General features: G+C 37.7%; 2 protein-coding genes across 4 annotated transcripts; both read right to left on the bottom strand.

The window, feature by feature from the left end:
* Window positions 1–327: 327 nt before the first annotated feature.
* LOC117290144 (protein-cysteine N-palmitoyltransferase HHAT-like) lies at window positions 328–14,691 on the bottom strand. Of its 3 annotated transcripts, none has more exons than XM_033771402.1 (12): window positions 14,562–14,691; window positions 12,926–13,232; window positions 12,316–12,380; window positions 10,971–11,087; window positions 9,941–10,135; window positions 8,722–8,934; window positions 7,651–7,822; window positions 7,036–7,186; window positions 5,639–5,674; window positions 4,725–4,929; window positions 3,300–3,441; window positions 328–604 (listed from the first exon to the last, which is right to left on the bottom strand). In XM_033771402.1, exons 2-12 carry the CDS (start codon window positions 13,224–13,226, stop codon window positions 489–491), a joined length of 1,713 nt encoding a protein of 570 aa, XP_033627293.1. In that variant the 5' UTR covers window positions 13,227–13,232; window positions 14,562–14,691; the 3' UTR covers window positions 328–488. The 3 variants fall into 3 exon arrangements, with proteins under 3 accessions (XP_033627293.1, XP_033627300.1, XP_033627307.1); XM_033771409.1 differs by having other exon boundaries at window positions 14,649–14,691; XM_033771416.1 differs by lacking the exon at window positions 14,562–14,691 and adding an exon at window positions 14,336–14,435.
* Window positions 14,692–15,048: 357 nt separating this feature from the next.
* Window positions 15,049–22,290, bottom strand: LOC117298552 (isatin hydrolase-like). Its single transcript, XM_033781870.1, has 3 exons — window positions 22,024–22,290; window positions 17,629–17,817; window positions 15,049–17,111 (listed from the first exon to the last, which is right to left on the bottom strand). Exons 2-3 carry the CDS (start codon window positions 17,808–17,810, stop codon window positions 16,421–16,423), a joined length of 873 nt encoding a protein of 290 aa, XP_033637761.1. The 5' UTR covers window positions 17,811–17,817; window positions 22,024–22,290; the 3' UTR covers window positions 15,049–16,420.
* Window positions 22,291–22,331: the final 41 nt, after the last annotated feature.

Genomic DNA, 22,331 nt, shown 5'->3' with positions numbered 1-22,331 from the left:
GCCGTAGTAATTGTGTACTACAAGTACTACAACCAAGCTGGGAAAAAAGGAGTTTCTAATGTTAGTCAAAATATATAAGAATCTATATATCTTTGTTTTATAACAACTATAGATAAATATAAAAGTATAAAAGAAGAAGTAGTACTAGTAAAAGTACACACTTTGGATAATTCAATTTCAAAACTAGAGAACCATTTCCAATAGAGGGCAGTAGTCAAGAGGTATTCAACGAAACTGCCTTCATTTCACATCAGAAGTGGATTTCACAAAGAGTTAAGACTAGTTTTATCTTGAGCTAGGACAAGTTTAACTCTTCCTAACTTAGGACTAGCCTTATGTTTTTAAACTCCTTAAGAGTCCTAGGACTAGTCCTTAGTTTAGGACTATCTTTGTGAAATAGCTCCCTGATTTTCTACTCAAGAGTGTTAATAAGATGTGTGCTTTCTTGATGAAGCTGTCCTGTGGTCTGAAGATGTCTGAAGGTTACTTCAGATGTACTTCTTTGATAACATCCTGTTCTTACCGATTCTTTTTTCCATTTCGGTCACTACCTGGATACAGCAGTAAAAAGAGATCAGTACTAGAAGAAAGTTCCACGGCCAATCTGGAAAATGAAACACAATAAAGTTGAATATGTCAGTTTACATTTCCTACACGACAGTTAAAACTTCCTACTTCCACTTAACAATTATTACCATATTGCAAAATGTACACAATGGTAATTATAAAAAAGGTTCATAGATGAAGATGAATAAAATGTTGTGTATTATTAAAGAAAATATAGAAAATAATTTTATGACACAAAATAAAAGAGAGGCGAATATTGAGGCATATTCAAAATATAGATTGTGTCCATTCAGTCCCTAGTTGAAAAGGTTGCCCTACCTCATATTATGTAATGGCTAACAGGCCATTTATAACAATATCAATATTATTATTTGGGTTTAAGCATTGTTTACCCAGTGCAGTGAAAAAAGTGACCCACTCAGGTAGGATTTGAACGTATGTAAAGTGCATTGATACCTTATTGTAAAATGTGTTATATAAGAACTAGTTATTTTTATCATTATAAACATTTGTCAACTGCCCATTGGTGAAACGAGGATGGACAATAAAAATACATAAGAAATAGTTCAATATGAGAACGACAGTTCAAATACAGCAGTATGATTCACAATAAAAAGACACAAAATGGTAAGACATGCAAGCAATCAAAGATTTTGTCAGATATAAATGATTCAGTGAAATAATAATAATAGTAAATATAAATACAGAGTGCTCCAACACTATCACAATTTATCACAATAAATTCAGAAAAAGTACATTAAGCAACGGAAATGAATAAAGTCACTTATAATGGGACAGACATTGGTCCTTAGCAATCAACCACTAAATACAAAAGTTTTCACATGTTTTCTTGAATATAAAATGTATGAACAATGGTGCCTTTACGTACAAAGATCATAACAAAACAGTTAAATGCAGTTGTCGACATTGACATTCAAGTTAATATGTGAGAAGCTGTTTGCTTGGGTTAAGGGGTCATAGCTTCAAGAACACCATGAAATGGCAGGGACATGTCAACATCATTATTATAAACAGTTGTTGACACCTGCCCATTGGTGAAATTAGGAGAAACAATGACCATACATAAAAATATTTCAAAGACAACAGTTTGAATTCAGCAGTTTGATGATCAATTAAAAATACTAAATGGCAAGACATGAAATCAATCAAGGATAGTGTCAGAGATAAATGCATCAATGAAACAGTAGTAAAGGTAAAAGGCATTTATAGAGCGCTCTTGCACTGGGTGGGTACCACAGCGCTTTAATACAAGAAAACATTAGGTGAGGCAAATAAGTCAAGGCATTGGTAACGGGAAAGGAAATTGGTCCTAAGCAATCAATCATTGAATAGCAAAGTTTGCATGTTTCTTGAAAACATAAAATAAGGACAATGGTGCATTCATGTACAAAGATAAACAAATAATTTAAATGCAATTGTTGACATTAATAATAATAATAATAATAATAATAATAAGACTTGTAATGCGCACATATCCACCCTGCTGGGTGTTCAAGGCGCAGGCTGGGTGTTCAAGGCGCAGGCTGGGTGTTCAAGGTGCAGGCATTGAAGTTAACATATGAGAAGCTCTGTATGCTTGGGTCAGGGGGTCATAGGTTCAAATCCATGTAAACGTCAACATCATTATTATAAACAGTTTTTGACAACTGCCCATTGGTGAAATTAGGAGGAACAATTACCATACATAAAAATAGTTCAAAGACAACAGTTTGAATTCGGAAGTATGATTGAAAACCTGAGAACGTGAAATGGCAAGACGTGAAATCAATCAAATATAGAGCAGAGATAAATGAAATAGTAGTTATAAAAATAAAAGGCATTTATGGAGGGGAAAACAGTTCATTAAGCAAAGCAGATTAAAGGCACAAATAATGGCAAAGGTATTGGCCCTTACAATCAGTAATCGAATAGCAAAGTGTTCATATAATTCAAGAAAATATAATATAAGAACAATGATGCATTTATGTATACAGAAAAAAAAACAGTTCAATGCAATTGGTTTGGTTAGTAAGTAAATAAATAAGAAGTATCCACAAACATTGAGCTTGACACTCTGTGGATACAGAATGTCAATATAATGTGACACAAAATAATAGCAAAATAGTATCACATACTACGTGTTAATGGAAATATAATATCATAGCAAAATATGAGTCAGTGTGAATTGCAATACATATAGGATATATAATATCATGGCAAAATATGAGTCAGTGTAAATGGCAATATATAAGATATATAATATCATGGCAAAATATCAGTCAGTGTAAATGGCAATATATAAGATATATAATATCATGGCAAAATATCAGTCAGTGTAAATGGCAATATATATGATATATAATATCATTGCAAAATATCAGTCAGTGTAAAGGGCAATATATATTATATCATGGCAAAATCTTAGTCAAACTAAATATTTAGTCATACATATATATGACAAGTTTTGCAATTATTATTGAGTAAAAACAAGGCATAATCAAACTAGTTAATGAGGGTTCTAATGAAGGGGGCTCAAGGCCCCCCCCCCATTCAAACGATACTGCAGTAATACATTGAAAGCAGCAATTTTAAAAGCATATAGTGATAGTGGGTAGCAATTCATAAAGCAGTAGAAAGACAGAGGAAGAGAGAGAGAGGGGAGGTCGGGAGGAGGGGGGGGGGGTTTATAGTTTCATGCTGCAAAAACTAATTGTGTTGCATCTAAAACTTACCTCCGAAATAAACTGTAGTCACAATGTAGTAAGTCTTTGTGGTACCAAGAACAAATACAAGATTAGCCGATGCTAGGAATAAGTAGTTCGGCACGGCACACGCGATATGAAAACGTCTCAGCATTGCACCAGACAAGCCATTCTGTTGAATGAAATAACAAACTACTGTCTTTAAAATTTTTGTCATCAAGCTAAAAGGCGATGTCAAACAAGGTAATTTACAGGCAACCAGTTCCAGGCAATCTCCAAGAAAAATAATAAATAATAATAGTGGCCTCTTATAGAGCGCCCAGGTCCGTCAAGAATTCATTCACATTTGAATGTGCTCATAATATTCCTGGAAATTGTAAGACATTCTTTATTAATTTGGGTTTTTACCCATACACCGCTGTGTGTTAGCACTGTTTACTCAGTACTTTCCCGAGTGCATGTTACTCGGGTGGGATTCGAACCCACGACCCTTGCAATTCTAGAGCAGTGTCTTAACAACTAGACTACCGAGGTTGCCCGGTAGCTAGAGGCAGTTCGAATCCTATGTTTTGGCAGCGGGTACCGCAACGATATAATAGATGTTAAATTTGCATCGGGGATAAAGAATATTAATTTTGGTTTTTACCCACACATCGGTATGGGTAAAAACCAAAATTAATATTCTTTATCCCCGATGCAAATTTAACCTCAATTATAAGACATTGTTTGAACAAACTATTCAAGCATATAAAACAAAACATATTACAATGATCATTCCTATTCCTCTTTTGATTAGTGTTGGTTCTGAAAACTGAAAAGAACTGGTGGTTGACAACTCGTCGCTTCAATCAGTATGCTCTGATCATCTTCAGGATTAGAGCATACTGATCAGCAAATAGCATACGAACGGAACATACTGAGTGAAACAATGGGTCGTTAACCACTGGTTCTTTGTAGAACCAAGACTACTCAAAACAGATACTGGTTCTTTGTAGAACCAAGACTACTCAAAACAGATACTGGTTCTTTGTAGAACCAAGACTACTCAAAACAGATACTGGTTCTTTGTAGAACCAAGACTACTCAAAACAGATACTGGTTCTTTGTAGAACCAAGACTACTCAAAACAGATACTGGTTCTTTGTAGAACCAAGACTACTCAAAACAGATACTGGTTCTTTGTAGAACCAAGACTACTCAAAACAGATACTGGTTCTTTGTAGAACCAAGACTACTCAAAACAGATACTGGTTCTTTGTAGAACCAAGACTACTCAAAACAGATACTGGTTCTTTGTAGAACCAAGACTACTCAAAACAGATACTGGTTCTTTGTAGAACCAAGACTACTCAAAACAGATTTTCACATGGTTTCACCACAAACTTCTCTTTACTACCACAGTACAAAGTTTCAAATCCTACTAAATGATCATTCCATTCAAATGCATTCAATTACCTGAAATCTCTGAAGAGGCATGAAGTTGGCGCTGAATGTTAGGAGAATAGATTCTAGCTGAACTCCAACCCAGTTCAAGAGGGCCCAGTAATAGTTAGACTTGGTACAACCATGCCAGTGGGCAACAAAGAAGAAACACATGAAGGCTGCAAAAGATTGACGCAGGATGCCATGTCTGGAGCCTCCAAGTGGGTAGTAGATGTACCTGTGATATCAAGACATGATGAGGTGCATTATAAATAGAGAAAGTACCAGTGCACTAAACTACTTACAAGAAGGTATTTCAAAATAGTACACTGTAGTTTGTCTTAGATGATATTCCCATAAAGGGAACTTGGCAAACTCCCACCAGGGAATTATATGCCAAGCTGGCAACAGCCAATCTTTCTCATACAAACATTGGTTTCGCAATATGTCTGATTATGAATTGCACAAATCAAAAAATCGTGATTGTATTACTAGACGAAAATATTTATTCTAGTCATTTTAAAATCAGCGGTTAGCTTGATTTAACCCAGTTACAGCATGCTGAATGGCCATCACATCACAAAAGTTCTGTCATTATTATACTGTGGTGATGTGACAACCAGTGCATACGTGTATATTAATTCCATGTACAGACACAGGCCTGTAACCAGTCAATCTTCCTACAATGTTCAAAAGTGTAATGGCAAGATGTATTGACTGAGTCTTTCTCTTAAAAGGTAAAAGCTGAAGCTCATTACAGCACAGTTCATTTTAGCACCGAGTATACAGTGCTTACACATATTGATGTTAAAAGGTAACCCCAAATAACCGACGCAAATTTAACATCCATTTTACAAGTCAGTTCAGTTGGTAAAGAGTTTGAAAGAAACAGATTATTCTTACTCTGATAATGAATGATCCATACCTACATATTAAACAGTACTCACTTTGTTAGCATGTCATTCAATCCTCTATCAAAGTACCTGTAGAAACAAAAGACCCACAAACATTATTAAAAACACCTGCAACCCTCAACTGCACTAAGAGCCTCCTCAGTTACGTTATTTAGTTATATATTTGTGTTGGTACAAAAAGGAACAAGTATAGAAGAATTCAAAGAAAAGAAAAAATATGACATTGTTTTAAGTACAAGAAAAAGAACTTGTTGGTCATTCATTTACAAGTTCCTAATAGTTATTTCTTACACCTTGAGGTTGTCAATTAAAGTCTCGATTTAGAACAACATTTATTTTGAAGTTCAACGAGAAGGCAAGCAAGTATAGAAGAAGTATGATAAAGGTTACAGCAAAGATGAAAAAAGAAACACAAAATATAGCATTGTTACAAGTTCAAGAAACAAAAACACTTGCTGGTCCTCGTAATATCATGTCACAGATATTTCAAATTCAATATTCAATTCAATTCAATTCAATTCAATTCAATTCAATTCAATTCAATTAAATTCAGCACAACATTTATTTATGTGTTGGTTCAAAAAGTATAGGATAATGCAAGAGAGAAACAAATATAGCATTGCTACAAGTACAAATAAATAAATATTGGTCATTCATTTAAAAGTTCCATGTAATTATTGTAATTCAATTCAAATCAATTACATTCATATCTGTTCTGATGTAAAAAGGTAGACAAGTGTAAAAGAAACATAATCAGGTTAAATCACAGTCAAATTGAGATAAACAAAATCAACGTTGATTCAGAAATAATATCTGGTCATTCATTTACAAGTTCATCATACAACCCAATTAAATATGACAGTTAAATGTATATCATTGTTGGTGCAAAAAAAGTTGACAAGAGAAAAACACATTCAGGTTAAACAACAGATTAAAAGGTACACACAAGATATGAAACCAAAGCAATATGGCTGCACTTTAAGAAGCCAAAGAAGGCCGAGTTGAAATGCACAATTACAAGCTACAATATTCCCAAATCATTTGACAGCTTGAGCTACATAGAGAAAATGATGGATGTAGCTCAGGACTCAAAACAGAATGGCCCTTCCATGGCAAAACAACTCGAAAAATGACAATGAGAAAAGTAAGTTCAGAGATAAGCTGTTTTGCCATAAAAACGGGAAGAATGTACAAAAAGAGGCTGATATGGTATCAAATGCAAACAATAGTTAGTAGTCTGAGGTTTTGACCCAAGCAGAGTCTTTCTCGAAGGCTAAATGTACAACACACATGCTTAGCATTCTTTCTTCGAGGCCCTCAAAAAAAGACTTTGCTAGGGTCGAAACGTTCAAAAAAGGAATATAATAATGGAAGCTATGTCACATAGTGGGAATGACAAGCAAAGAGTAAACAAAGACAATTTAACTTACTTCCACATGTCTTTGAAGAAGTGCATGCTGAGTATACAGATAGGGTTGATGGGAGCTTCAATGCGGTCAAATAATGCTATGACACGAGGTAAACTGTATAACACTAAAACCTTCAGTTGGAAGAACAGTAAATGGTACAGTGCCAGGAAACCTGCAACAAAAACAAATACAACGTAAGGGTTTGGTTACTCTTTGTACGACACAAAACACAAACATTCAAAAAATTGCATTCAAAGATAATGATTTTAGACCGCTTCATTTTAAAATATTATTTGCTGAGGTGCTGTAGTTTTTGAGAAATGAGTAAAACAATTTCTCAAAAATTATTTTCGTCCCAGTGACACTAAAATTATTTTGGCAGGGTCAACAGACTTATGCGACTCTCCTGAAAACATTGCTCTGAGATTTTCACCCTTTTTCTCAAAAACTTGATAACTAACGAAGCTGAAATTTCGACAGATTCACTATATTACAAACGTCTTCTTTCACAGTGAAAAGGGATTTGTGTCATGGACAAGAACTTGATCTGCAAAAGGCATCAAAACCACTTAAATTAAACGAAATGTTACATCCTGGAAAATGTTGAGACACTGAGATGTTTGAATAGACACTTACTAATATCCAAGGCACTTAGACTCTCTCTAGTTGCTCTGTGGTTGGTCAGTGCACCAATATACAACCAATGGACAAACAGTTCAGCAAAGAAGGCCCAGAAGAGGAATCTGATGAACTCCTTCAAGATGTATCTCAACTCCTTCCAAGAAAACATCTTTATCTTATTGTTTATCTAAAGGAAGAAAATAGGATCACAATCAGAAATAATTGTATGGCTCTGCTCAGCACCAAACTCTGCACTTGCGACCACCACTCTTCGCTTGCAAGTGCTTAATTTCTGCACAAGAGCACGAGCGAAAGTTCCCTACTGGAATCCCCTGCTTCCGTAATCCCAGATTCTTTGCTTATGGTAAGCAGAACAACAAAATTGGGCCCAGGAGAAATGAAATCCACACCCTCTTAATCCAGTACAAGTGGAGGAGAGTTAATTGAAGATACAAGGGGGAGGAAAATGAAGGGCAGATGAAGGGAGGGGGTGCTGATGAGTGATGTAAAGGACTAGGCAACCGGGAAAGTAAGTTGTGCTTGAAGTTTTACATGGTGTGGAAAATTAGATGAGAATTAACTATACAAAACTTGCAGGTACAACCATGTGTATAATCTTATTTGAAGGAGTGCTGGCTCTTTTCAGAGCTGTTGTGGTATCGATGTTTCAACCAGAATACTCTGCTCGTCTTCAGGAGAAAAACAAAGTGTAAACATTCAAACAAATTAAAGTCGGCCAAAGGTCAAAGTTCCGGGTTCCAATGATGTCTTTATTTTAGGTGGTTTACACTTGCTGGTAATTTTGGGTTATGCCACTACTAAGCTACACCCTCTTTAAATTCCAGTACAGTGAAACGACTGTGGTTTGAAGTGTCTTGAAGATGTGGACTACAACACAGGGAAAAGGTTCTAAAAATGGTATATTGAAGAGTAAAAATGTTTGTGATATGATGGCTGTAGAGTAAAAACCATGTGAGTTAGAAAAAGCATTTACTTTGGCTAGCATGGAGGACGCCCTCGATCGTCTCCATAGGGTGGGTAGCACAGTCTAAGACACTACCTCGAATTCCCAATCACTTGACTCACCTGACTTAAGAAGGTGTCGTATCCAATGACAGGTCCGTAAGCCAGCACTGGTAGATAGAAATTGTAAAGCAGCATGTCAAAGAAGGTGTAGTCTCGTGGAGAAGGTTTACCCGGCTTGGTGTTACGACAAAACTCCAGGCCGAAACATAACAGGCGTAAATTGCTGGTTGTTATGCACACTGTGCCTGAATACAAGCCAGTGATATACTGATTCTACAGAACAAGAAGACAATGGGATAACAAAATATCTTAAATATAGTACAGGATTGGTAACAATAAAACAAAATCATTGTTTATTCATTGTCTGAAAGCTTACTGTTTTACAAGTTCATACTCAAACCATTTTCTCTGTAGCATACTTTTCTCTGAGTTTGTATGAGAGAGATTGGCTGTTGTTGCCAGCTTGGTGTTTATACTCCCTTGTGTACAAACAAACAAACAAACAAACAAACACCCTAACAAAAAAAAAAAACCAATCCTGGGAAATAAAGACTTTTATTTAAGTTTTTACCATACAAATATGACTGATAACCACTCTATACTTGGGGCACAACAGAACCTGCAGAAAGGTATCCACAGACATACTACTCAGACAGGTTTCAAACCCACAATCCAAGGGCTCGCTCGGTCTATGGTTAAGTCATCTACTCTTGAATGCAGGGTTCTGGGCAGTCCCACCCCATTATTATGTCTGTGGATTTTGTACAGACTCATTAGCCCATGAGTATACAGTGCTTATCACACATCATTAGCCCATGAGTATACAGTGCTCATCACACATTGATAAAAAAAACAAAATAGTTTGTATACAAAAAAAAATTGTGAGAAATTGCCTAACACCACAAGGCCACGGACGGCCAGTCCAAGTTGAGCGCTACACTTAACTAGTTTGGGCTATCGACCCAAACAAACTGTCATCAAGGGCACGTTGCAACCTACTGCTTGGGCTGAAAAAGGGTTACAGTCCGTAGGAATGTAGGCAAGGGTATCATCCACTAGGAGCCTGGCTAGTAGAGCAAAATGCACTACCTTCCCAACTTTGTACAAAGCCTCTATGGTTAAGTGTCTTGCTCATGGGGATAAGGGCCATGACTGGGATGGCAGCCCACACTATGCTGACAACAACAGAGCATGGGTTCGGTAACTAGAACGCTCGCCACAACACGCCACCAATAACACAATCTTGTTTGACAAAAGTATTGCAAAGTTGTGTACTCACCTGGAAGTCCAATAGTGACTGCACACTGAAGGAAGTAATTTGAAGCACAACAACAATCCAAACTAAGATTGGCTTCCTTGTGAGGGCGACTACATACACCATGACTGCATGTACTAGGAGAAGTGCTAAAACATGGCTGCCGTATCCAACATAAACAATCAGGATTGAGTACAACAGCATGAATGGCTTTCTCAGCTGTGAAGAGAGATAGATAAAAGGATTTTATTATAACAATTTGTAATGGGTTAGTCATTTGTAAGCAACAACAATAAAGAAAAATGCAGTGTAAACTGGGTCTCTATTTTGACATTGCTGGAAATTTTGTTTACAAACGTTGTGTGTGAGTCTGAAAATGAAGAGTTAAACAAAAGAAATGTTCATTCAAATTCTCCAATTTAACAAAAACATAAAAATGAAATGTGTTTGGATTTGTTTTGCTCACGTGTATGTATTTGGCCTAGGCCCGATACATAATGATTGAAATCACATCCAATGCGAATACAGACCTTTATACAGATACATGATTAGAGAAATGGTATCTGTATCTGTACGCTTGTGAAACCTCTCTAATAACGGTGTAAGGAATCAATGAAAGGAGCAGACCAATTAAAGTGGTAAGCGGATCAAGAAAATTATTCCTGTTTAATTATGGGGCCCTTATTGCTGAAGTGCAAGCTTTAAATAGGAAAGATGCCAGCTTTTCAAACTGTTCATGTTATGTTGCCATGCAATCAGTTGAGTGACCTAATTAAATAGACTGTGTTCTTTTTCTATGACATTTGATACTCCTTATCATCAGCTGTGTCTGAGTGGACAATATTTTGATTTAATCTGGGGGGAAATCTGTGTTGGGCAGGGGGTGGGCGACACAGTGTATTTTGCTCAGAGTGCTGGGCAAAAATGTTGAGTTCTGGGCCGGACCGCCCAGTGCCACTCACCGTATCTACAATGCTGGAAAGGGGTGTTCTTTACATGAAGGTTTATTTCTACCCCAAATAGTATAACATGTATGTATTAAGCCATGAGTTACCTTTGGAGCAACAAACGCAACCAGTTGGCCCATGACTACATATGCTATGAAGGAAACAACTACGGCAGGCGTTGTCATCGTACCAGTAAAAAACTTCCATTGATAATCAGAAGTATCCTGTAATTTAAAAACAAATTATAACTAAAATGTTCGTCGACAGCCCTTGAACTCTGGATGGGGTGCAGCACTTTTTCCTCTAGTAAGGGGTACTATGAGGAAAATGTAAGTTTGTATAAGAACCTTTCAGAGGGCACCACAGTAAAAGCACAGGCACCACGACAATTGCTGCAATATAGGTACTGTTTGTTATTTTAAGGCCCGATGATATGACTTTGTTTAAAAAAAATGTATCTTCCTGATGTATCATAATGGTAGTCAACCAGTTTAATGGTAAAATTCTTTTACATCCACACACTCAAAAATATTAATCTACACAGAACATATTTAAAAGTGGGTTGCAGAGCTTTAAGTAGCACACATAATATGTATGCTGTATAATATGAATGTTTGTAATGCAAGGTTTTTACTAAATTGCTACTTTTTTAACTGCTGTGTATTTTTTTTAAACCATATTGCTATTTTTGCTCATGTTTTTTAAGCCTGCATTTTAATGTTTTTCTTGACTGTACAGCGCTTTGAAACAGTGGTAAAGCGCTTTATAAATGCATTTAAGTTAAGTTAAGTTAAGTTAAGTTTACACAGGTCAAGTTCAGAAGTTGTGTTTATTCTCCTGTAACAGTTGTTGCCAAGCAAGTGTTAAGGGTAAACCCTGTATATAATGCAAATCCAGGGCTTGACAGTTAAACATAGGTAAAAAATTATTAAGGGCTTAATCTGGCAGTCTTGTGTTTGAAAAAATCAATACCTTAAATAGAAAGAGTAATGTTTAACCTTATTGACTTTGAGTCAGATAAGTACATTACAGTACCTTTGAATAAGAAAAACAAGATAAGTGTTATGTCTGACAAGACTTATTCAAATAATCACAGCTAATATGATAAACTATGTCAACAGCCTTTAAATATTTGTTTGCTTTATTATTTAACCAGGGTAGCCTTATCAGAGTTATACTTTTTATCTGTAAGGGCCATGTGTACAAACAGTAACATAGTAAGTAAAATAGTGAAAACAGAGAACAATAAGAAATCAAGCTTTTCAGTTTTTCTTAGTTTGATTCTGGTCTTGTAAAATAAAGTTTGGCCCTGTAAAAGTTTTGAGCTACAAGCCTTCCTGTGGATCACCCCCCCCCCCCCAATCTAGTCCTGAGACTTGGTGGGATTTCAACAACTTTTAAACAACATTTTTGATATTTTTGAGCTTTATGGACAGAAAAATTGAGATTTACCTTTTTCAGATGTTGTATGAATGGCCAGCTGTTACTCAGGTAAGACCCGATCTGTGATTCATTTTCTGAAAAAAAGGGGGAGGGGGAGTAAAACAAGGGTTAAAGGTGAAGTTAAACTTTCTTGAATCAAAAAGACAATTTCCCTTTCGAAACTGCAGCCTAAATGAGACAAATCAATGTTTACTGCACAAAGAAAGGTCCAATAAAAGTTTCAGCTGAATCTAAGGCGGCCCACAACTTTGACTGTATTGATCAAGAACGTCAAATCCACATTTAGTGAGGTGACAGTGGAGAACCAAACACATCTTGGGCAGCATTCATGAAAGAACACCATGGCAATTCAAATAATCAGTTAACTCTCAGCAGTCTGAGAAAAGATTGACTGCGTGAATTGTTTCTCAAATTCAGTAATATCATTACAACCATATTACTTTTAAGGGTATCCTTTCTCAAACAGTTTTGCTTCATCAACACAGTGCTTCTCACCAAATAAGTTTTTATTGCCATTAGTTTGTGGTTAATTTGTGGCACATTAATTGATCTATGAGCCTTCATCTACCTATAAAGTTAGTCATTAAGTGCAACACTAATTTGACATAAACACACCTACCTTTAGATATCTGGTGAATGTGCCATTGTATGTAGAAAAGTAAAAAGCCGATGAATGCAACGTAAAGGTACAATTCCATGGTAGGTAATGCTGCATGCTGGAATTCACTCCTTTTGGGGGCACTTGGCTTGGAGTTTGATGGGTCTCTGCCCCCATCCAGCCCAGGTCTTGATGTTGAAGAAAACGGACATTGAATAGCAGATTTGTTCTCATGAAGTGATGATTTGTCCAATTTGGAAGTGTTTTCCTGCTCCTCTTCTGTATCTCTTGCTTTCTTTCCTCTATTACGATGAGAAGCCATAGCTACCTGCAGATGGAACAATACAAATTTAATAATTTATAATTATAATCTTCACACTGATTATTTTTTATATCTTTCTGCCAATGACACCAAGGGACCTTCATAAATAAAATAAGTATTCTCACATCGCGTCTCTCAGTGATGCTCAAGGCGCTTCAACATTCAGTATTTGTAAGGTATGTGTGACTTTTCTATACCGTATTTCCACCATGCAAAAGTTTCAAACCCTACGTATGTGGGACTGCGTATTAACAATAAGAGCACTGGGTACCTTATTGTGTGTAACACAACACACGGGACCAATCTGAAGGACAAAGCATCGGGGTTTCTACCTGGATGATGGACAGACCACAGGCCTGGATTTTCATCTTTGAAAGGGCTGTGAATGACGACTTGCAATATCAGTAGTTGTGCGGGCGTTGTGCGTGTGATTATAACACATGGACGCACAGTGTATAAATGGGTGGGTTTATGGCTGTGCGTAAAAAGTGTACATACTGGTACCCTGTGCAAGCTTCGTGGTTCCGTGTATGTTTTGTACACAAATCATGGATCGTACCCGCCCTCTCGTGACGCACTCTCGCAAAATGAGGTCGGGTAATTTTCAAAATTGTTGGCAGAGGAGTAACACGTACAGTAGATGGGGAATCCGAAATTACGGTAAGAATTTATCATTTTTAACAATTTTTGAGATTGCGGAGTGGATTCTCTGGTCGCCCCTGGCACATTGAGATATCAAAGGACACATAGAGCCTAATTTTGGCAAGATTAAAAAAAGAAAAAAAGAGAGATTTCTGATAGACCTTATGCATTGACGTCATCCAGCCGCCATCTTTGAGGTCAAACGGTGACGAAACAATCGAAACGCACATAGATTGGCCAATGAACAACCTCCTTTTGACCTCAAGGCGAGGGCGCCGTACTAAAATGACGTCATGTGCATAAGGTCTATTCAAAAATTCATTGAACCATGGGTCGTTAAACGCGTGACAGATGTTCGTCTATGAGGTTACGGGAGACGACAGCTGGACGAAACCGAAATAGTTCTAGGAGTAGACCCTGGGTACGATTTCGGGGCTCTGCTTATCGTGGAATTAGTATGTGCTTACCCGAGCCCTTTATCCTGCATTCTGTAACTACCTCGGACCATCTCGGACCACTACCTCCATGGTATACACATAACAAGTGCAGAATTTCACGCACGGTAAAAAGCAGAGAGCAGAATTGTCGGGCTCCAGCCTGACACAAAATTATCAACTTCCTTCAGTCACCTTAAACTCGAGTTAATATTTTTTTATATAAAGAATAACACAACTTCGCACAGAATATACGTACCTGTTACTTCCGACGAAAACTACAGCAACACAAAGTCCCCAAATAACTGCACCTTTCACAAACAATATTTATATTCAAAAAAGTTACCTTCCGTGTTCGGTTCCTTCACTTTTCGATTGTTGACCGTGCGTGAAACGTGTGTGTCATGTAATGCATGTTTACTTTAGTCTGAACCCTGACGTATCATTCAACAAGTAACCAGTCTAATTCAGACTTGTCCCCTGTATTCACTCTCAAAGAATGTTGCATAAAGCAAAGACAGGCGCCAGCCGATATTTTTTGCGTGAGCAAGGGAAGCTTTTGATTGGTCAATAGTAGTTTGACCCTTTTTTTTGTCGCGCTGTATCGTCTGCTAGAAGATGTCGTCTGCATAAAAAGTGAAAGTTTTTATCCCGTGGCGGTGGTTTGTTGCAGTTAAGTCAAGACAAGACAAGACAAGACAAGACAAGACAAGTCATTCAGGTATGTAGCAGGCTTATAGGCCCTTTTTTATATAGCTGGGTCACTCATTGTCGTGAATTCACTTAAAACTATTTGTTAATCATAATGTGGCTGTAGTTCATTAGATCTTTGCGTGTTTATACTTTGTAAAAAGGGGCTCAGCAAATCTAGTGATAATTATGATTCCGTTCAAGGTTTTAGCCATCATAATGATTTGGGAGGCCTTGCCATTAATGTACAAATTGTTCACTTGAAATATTTCAAGCTCTAAATTGCAGATAAAACAGGGTGTCCAAGAGACACCCTAACAGTAACACCCCCTCTGTATGGCTAACACTACCTATGACTACGTTGTTACGATGGGTTACCCGCCTCCATCTTTGACATCACATGGATGGGGAGATCCCTGCACAAAGTTCTTTCAGTACCATTTCAAGTAGGCCCCATAGCCTGACTTGCTGCCAGTTATTAAAGGTTTACAACAGAATATTAAGAAGCGAGAACTTATTTACTTTGTTTAAAATACAGAAAGAGTTTATTTCACCACATTTTAATTAAGTTAGTTTCCACACATTCATTGAAAAGATTATACAATATTATAAATGAATTAAAGGGCAATCAATCCACAGGTCTGGGGTTGAAGAGTATCGATCCCTGCTGATTCATTCACTACAACCCGCCCTCCCGCGGCTCTCAAACCCTTATATAAACTTTGAATAAGTCACAGATAGGCTAAGATGATAGGAAGGTATTTCTTTTAATAATTTGAAGGGTTATTTAAAATTGGATTAAAATCATCAGTTTGGATGGAGTATTTGAAGTAAATTTTAAGCATTGAGCCCCCACTGCCTTACTCACTGCCAAGTCTAAAGCCCACTCACAGTGTTGTATAGTAATTATAGGTATGAACAGGGCCTCCGCCAAAAAGTGTCTTTCAAGCAGCTCGCCAATGAGGCATCAGATAATGGAAGTCAAGTAAATAAATTATGCAATACACACGTCTGGTCAACTTGATTTAGAGTTTCAGAGATATTTTATTTTACTTTTTCAAAGTGACAAGAGCGCGAAAGAACTGTGGAAAAAAATTGATTATAGCAGCAGAACCAATCAAGTAGGAGGCTCTGGTTGCGAACAAAAATCCTGATAATCAAAGACGTTATGTCTTCCTTTCAAACTACTCAAATTGTCAACATGCCAGCGTCTATTTTTAAAAGAAATCTGAAAAGATATTTTTGTATAGACACAGTTAGGCGACTTCAAAGAAAAAACCACCACCACAGAAGTATAGCATTACTTTTAGGGAAAAAAACAATGTTTCACAACCTTATACAGAAATGAAAACCATAGAGCCTCCTCAATAAAAAAATCCAATCTGAAGTGTATTAAGGAAGTTTGCGATACCAGTGCAATGTCACTGTTTACAGCATCATGGCACAGCAAACAGCTACAATGAGTACCAATGCACTGTAAAGCATGGTAGCTGTGCCAGAAGTGCTGTCTTCATCCAACATAGCGACGATACGAACTGGCGCACCACTGCCATCTTTAATCTTCATCGGTAGAGCGTGTACTCTAGCACCTGTTGTAGGAAGTTTATCCAAGTTGGCGACATTCTCCATCCCATAAATGTTAGCCTGGTAAAGATTCTGATGAGCCCGGAAGTCTGTACTCTGACCATAGTCAATGGATGGAGTGTCGATACCAATGCCTGATATGTTACGATTCGATACCAACCATATTGCTGTTTCTGGTGCCACACCTGGGAAATGAAGAATTGAGTTTCCTTGGTCATCCACGAACGTGTCGTTCCTTGCCGAACCGAAATATGCCAGACGGTCAAGGTAAAAGGATCCCCAACCAGTGTAAACAAACAGTAATGAATCATCAGGTATTTTCCCGTTGATTTCTTCCCAGTCCTGAAGATCCTTGACTGTCATTTGATAATCGGGGTTCATTGCGCTTTTCTCTGAGATGTCTACACGGACTCCTGGCCCTATAAACCGGCTGATTGGTATGTCGCTGACTCGTAGCTTGCCTTCACTGAAGTGGGCTGGTGCGTCGATGTGTGTCCCAGCATGTTCTGACGAGGAATAACTGTTTCCTTCATACCTGATAGAAAACCAAAGATTGCACGTAATTTTTGGGAAGTATTCTATAATATGTTTGATGTGTCATTGATATTAAAATGTTAGCCAGTCTCCCGACTATGTCTAGAAGCAAGGTGGTCAAAACGTTGAGACCAATTCTATTAAGAACTCTCTCTGTGGTGGTTAAGTTATAATAACAACCCTTTATAAGCTGTATAAAGTAGTAGTCCCAGGCGCTTTCTACCTTCCTACCCAGGTAGTAGTTAAAAAGCAGGACAGTTCTTTTCAGAATTGAGAGTCTCCCAAAAAATCCCCCAAACCTACTCTGCCACAGTAGAATATATAGCAAGACAGTTTTCTAAAGAACAAACTCTACCTAACAACTAGGTAGACACACATGTGTTACCGCAAACCAGATAGTGATACCTCACCACCATGCAATGGCTGTTCAACAAGATATGAGTCGATCTTCTGAATAAAGCTGCATTTATGTTTCGCAGGAATTAGTTTCTAAATAAAATAAAATGTGATTTTCTTACCATGGGTATTTTTCTGCTGGTCCACGATATCCAAGGGTCAATTGGAACAACTCATTACCAGGCCAAGAGGGTGTGGTATCTCCAAACTCGTAAGACATATCCAATAGTTCACCTCTCTCCAAAGCTAATATGATAGGGAACACCACCATTAATAACATCGTTGAGCTAAGTCGAAAACCCATAGTCAATCTGACGAGGAAAACAACAAGAACGATTTCAGTTATTATAGCCATAATTACACAAATAAAAGGAAAAAGTTTTAAAATAAACAAAATCTATACAAACCGTTGATCACCACAAAGTGATCTAACTGACAAAACCACACTTTTGTTGTTGTAAATAATTCATTCACCATTTCTTTAAAAAACAGTTTTGACAAAACTGGTTAAACATAAGCTGTGAAGTGGAGATACACGAGTAGAGAGAGAGAAAATCAGCAGATAGCACAGCAAAAAGAAACAAGGATAAATTGGAAACAAGGTACATTGTCTGTGTCAGATCATTGGGCTGATTGGCCTGAAGGTGCCTTATTCACAGTATTTCCATATACTCCTCAGTTAGACCATAGAACAAGTTCTGGTTCATATGCTCAGACGAACTACCGACCTCATTTTTCGACATTTATATACATACAAACTCAACCTTGGCTCCCGAATAAAATGCGTTTGCGTAATAGGCATAGAAAGTGAAATCTTAATTCTCACTTTCAAAGCTCCAGACTATGAGCATATCTTGGAAAAGGTTAAAAAAGGAGGGCCACTAAGTTGGTCCTAGCCCTAAGGCAGCTTCCATAATGAAGAATAAGACGTTGCAAGGCCTAGATTGGTATTCCCTGGAGAAGAGAGAGAAAGAGGAAAATTTTAGAGACCTTCAAAATATTAAAAAGCCTAGTGATAATGTGGACAGCAGCAGATTCTTCAAAACAACTGAAAGAACCACAAGAGGTCACTCTCTTAAACTCTTCCAGCAATCCCTGAAGAAGAAAAAAATTGATACAGGAAGAATTTATTCACCCAAAGATTGATAAACATATTGAATTCCCTTCCACAAGCAGTAAATTCCAAAACTGTAGAAACATTTAAGAAAAGACTGGATTCTCACTGTGAAAAAAGGAAAAGATAGGATATGGGGTCACAAAGGCTAGGCTGAATTAATTAGCCCATTAAACCGAATAAGTAGTTTAAAGTAATATCTGATCTTTTGCATACATTCCTGTTCGTCCTCTTCGTATGTCCTGTTGGCCAATTCCACTTTAAAGCAGTAGAGTACTTTTTACACAAATGCCTTTAGGGCATGGTCATAGTTTTGACATCACATTGGGCTTTCAATTTTTAACTGTGCCCCTCATAGCAGTCAATATTTGTATTGTTGTTACTGTTGTATTATTATTGCTGTACTGTCATTAAAAAATAAATATAGCAACTCTTGAAAAGCGTCAGAAGGTCATGACCCACAGGTGCAAAATAAAGCACATGTGCCTGAATTGTATTACCTTCCACAGCAAGACTGAAAAGTGTGGTGCAAAGTGAATAGACATGGCAAATAAAGGCTCACTGCCATTTATTGTTAGCGTAGACACACCACACTCGTTCTATAGACTATGACCCAAGTTTGCCCCCTCGTTTGATTTCTTTCCACCTGACTGCTATATTGCATATATACACTGTACATGGGTATGTCCTTCTTTCAGAGAAACTTCAGGGGGTAAACTTAATCAAACAAACGCATTTGAAGTGAACTACTTCAACAACAATAGAATAAGTTTGTTTGGAATGAAGGCTGGTACCCCTAATAACTGCCATAAAGGTTTCACATTTGCGTGCTCACTCTTTGGCAGATTTGCCCCCAAAAGTTTGTGTCATAGATCAACACCTGAACATGCTGTTAACCAAAAAGATTCTACTGCTGCTCACATTTTACAGATGTTCTGTTCCATTCTGTAAGCCTCTTATTGGCCTAAAAATTGCACCACAGAGCATCTAGAATGCACAATTTTCCCGGGCCCTTAAGTGGGCCCGGACCCATGCCGTAGTAGTCTTGGTTCCTAGACATTGGTGTTGCGTGGTCACACACAACCAACGTTCCGATTATGCACGGCAAAAACTGTACACGCTTGTAATGAACGAACGCTAGCGGGCGCTCTGTTTCTCTGATTTCCGGATCTCACCATGTCCTGTGCTCACCTCTAAATCAGAGAAACAGAGCGCCCGCTAGCGTTCGTTCATTACAAGCGTGTATAGTTTTTAACGTGCATAATCGGAACGTTGGTTGTGTGTGACCGCGCAACACCAATGGTCTTGGAACCAAGACTAATGCCGTAGAGGTTTCACACTCGCGTGCTCACTCTCTCACAGATTTACCCCCTAAAACAAGGTTCATAGATCCGCACTTGAAGATGCTGTTAACTCAAAACGTTCTACTGCTGCTCACATTTTACAGATGTTCTGTTCCATTCTGTATGCCTCTTATTGGCCTTCAGCGGGCCCGGACCCATGCCGTAAAGGTTTCGCACTCTCGTGTGCTCACTCTTCGACAGATTTTCCCCCTAAAACTTGGTTCATAGATCCGAACTTGAAGATACTGTTAACTCAAAAGGTTCTACTGCTGCTCACATTTTACAGATGTTCTGTGCCATTCTGTATGCCTCGTATTGGCCTAAGATTGCACCTCAGAGCATCTAGAATGCAAAATTTTCCGAGCCCTTAGGCCCGGACCCAAGGCCATAAAAGGCTTCGCGTTCCGCTTTATAGCAGGCTCCATCTTTAAAACCCACCAGGGATGAACTGCCGTCTGAGCATTATAATGCAGAAACAATATGGATACTACGAAGCTATAATTGAGTTGTTTTTTTAGGTACAATAACCATGAAAGCAAAAATAGGTGCATCATAGCTTGAAATAGGCATTAAATTCCAACATCTGAGAGGGGGGAACATCACCCCTCAGACTCCCTAGATTGCACCAGAGAGCATCTACGGCCTAACAAATTCCCCCCCACCTTTCAAGACAGATTGACGCCCCTGCCCCAAGCTCTTGAAAAAATACCCAGCACAAATTCAAACTATGCGACAAATATCACAAATATTTGAAAAGCTAGATATTTGCAAATGTATTTTCCACATCGCAAATAATATTTACTAAGATATATTTGATGTGCGATGCCCCTTCAGGGCCACCATACTTATTGACATAATTATACACATAATGAATGTTTATGAGTGCAATGGTGCGAATAATGTTCATGAGTTGAAAGATGGAATGTTCTATTCAACGAGGCGGAGCCGAGTTGAATGGAACATTCCAGCTTTCAACGAATGAACATATTCGCACCATTGCACGAATGAAAAACATTCATTATTTGTTTTATATAACATCCAAGTAGATCTTTGTCATTTTGATTGAAAGATACAACTTTCAAAACAAAGCATAGGCCTAAAATTTTTAATTGTAGAAGTCGAATGCTACAAATTTTACTAATTTTTATGCCTTGCAGTAACACCTGCTGCGTAACCAAAGGCACGCGCACTCAGTGATGTTTTTACTCAGCTTTTTCGTTCCATCCGAAAAGTACCATTGCACGCTGCCAGCGTGCAATGGTACTTTTCGGATGGAACGAAAAAGCATGGTGAGTGACTCAGCGTGCAATGGTACTTTTATTTGCTATCATGTGACAGACAATCCTCCAATCAAATGGCAAGGATCTGCTTGGGTGTTATATAAAGGTATTTACTGACCCTAAATCAAACTACAATAGGCAAAGGTGCTTTCAAAGGTTTACAAACACACTTGAACATGTGGGATTTGAGGCATTGTATGATGAGGTTAGTTGTGGTAACAGGCATATAGTTGCTGGGTATTAATTGAGAATATTTTTTAATTGCTATAATATTAATATACTGCAACATTTTGAAATTTCGAAAGCTCTCTGTCGCATATTCATTGCAGTTTAGGAATTATTATACTTAATTTCTGCTTTACTTTATGTACCAGGGCAGAGGGTGGGAAATCAACTATGACATGTGATGACTTCATCTAACTTATGGCACGCACGGTATGTAAATCATTAAAAAAACTATTATTTTTCTGTGGTTTCCATCATTTCAAAATTTGAAAAAAAAGTCAAACTCAGCCTTATTATTAACAATGAATTGACAATGAATTGACAAACAGCCACCGCCCCAAATGGATCTCGTGACACCTATGGGGGTAGAAGCATGCTTGTAAGCACGGTCCTTCATCATGCATCCTCTTTCGGTAAAAGTGAGAACTAAAAACACCTGCAGTTGACAAACTCACAGTCAGTTTATGATCAACGTTTGTCTTATTTCTTCCAAGTTCATGGTCACTCAGACCATGCAGGTAGAAATCAGACTTTTTTCTTTATTATAAAACTTACCTTTTAGTTATGGCAAATCAGCGAGGACCGGTAAAAGGGAGTTTGCTTTCTGTGTAGCTAAAATTAAAAACCTCATCTGAGGAGCTGAGCGACTATGAACAACCACAGACGATTGCAATAGGTTTAACTCAAAACCAGAAGCGGCAAGGTCAATGAACAATAGGGACCACACAGTCGTCAACACTATGGCCTGTGCGGTCATGAATGAATGATTAAGATTCATGAAAATGGGATAGATCGTTAAGTCCGCCATGAACTTTGTGAACTTTGTTTACAATAAGCAGTGTTTGACCTTGTGGTTCCACAAA

This window comes from Asterias rubens, chromosome 1 (assembly GCF_902459465.1).
Source record: "Asterias rubens chromosome 1, eAstRub1.3, whole genome shotgun sequence".
Classification (NCBI taxonomy): Eukaryota; Metazoa; Echinodermata; class Asteroidea; order Forcipulatida; family Asteriidae; genus Asterias; species Asterias rubens.
This window is presented reverse-complemented; position numbering and strand designations above follow the sequence as displayed.

Excerpts from the sequence above, each read along its gene's own strand:
- LOC117290144 (XM_033771402.1), bottom strand. The coding sequence starts at position 13,226 with ATGGCTTCTCATCGTAATAGAGGAAAGAAAGCAAGAGATACAGAAGAG. Across the intron at positions 12,381-12,925 it reads CATTCACCAGATATCTAAAG|AAAATGAATCACAGATCGGG; the intron begins GTAGGTGTGTTT and ends CCTTTTTTTCAG. Across the intron at positions 11,088-12,315 it reads TCATACAACATCTGAAAAAG|GATACTTCTGATTATCAATG; the intron begins GTAAATCTCAAT and ends TTTAAATTACAG.
- LOC117298552 (XM_033781870.1), bottom strand. The coding sequence starts at position 17,810 with ATGGGTTTTCGACTTAGCTCAACGATGTTATTAATGGTGGTGTTCCCT. Across the intron at positions 17,112-17,628 it reads CCAGCAGAAAAATACCCATG|GTATGAAGGAAACAGTTATT; the intron begins GTAAGAAAATCA and ends GTTTTCTATCAG.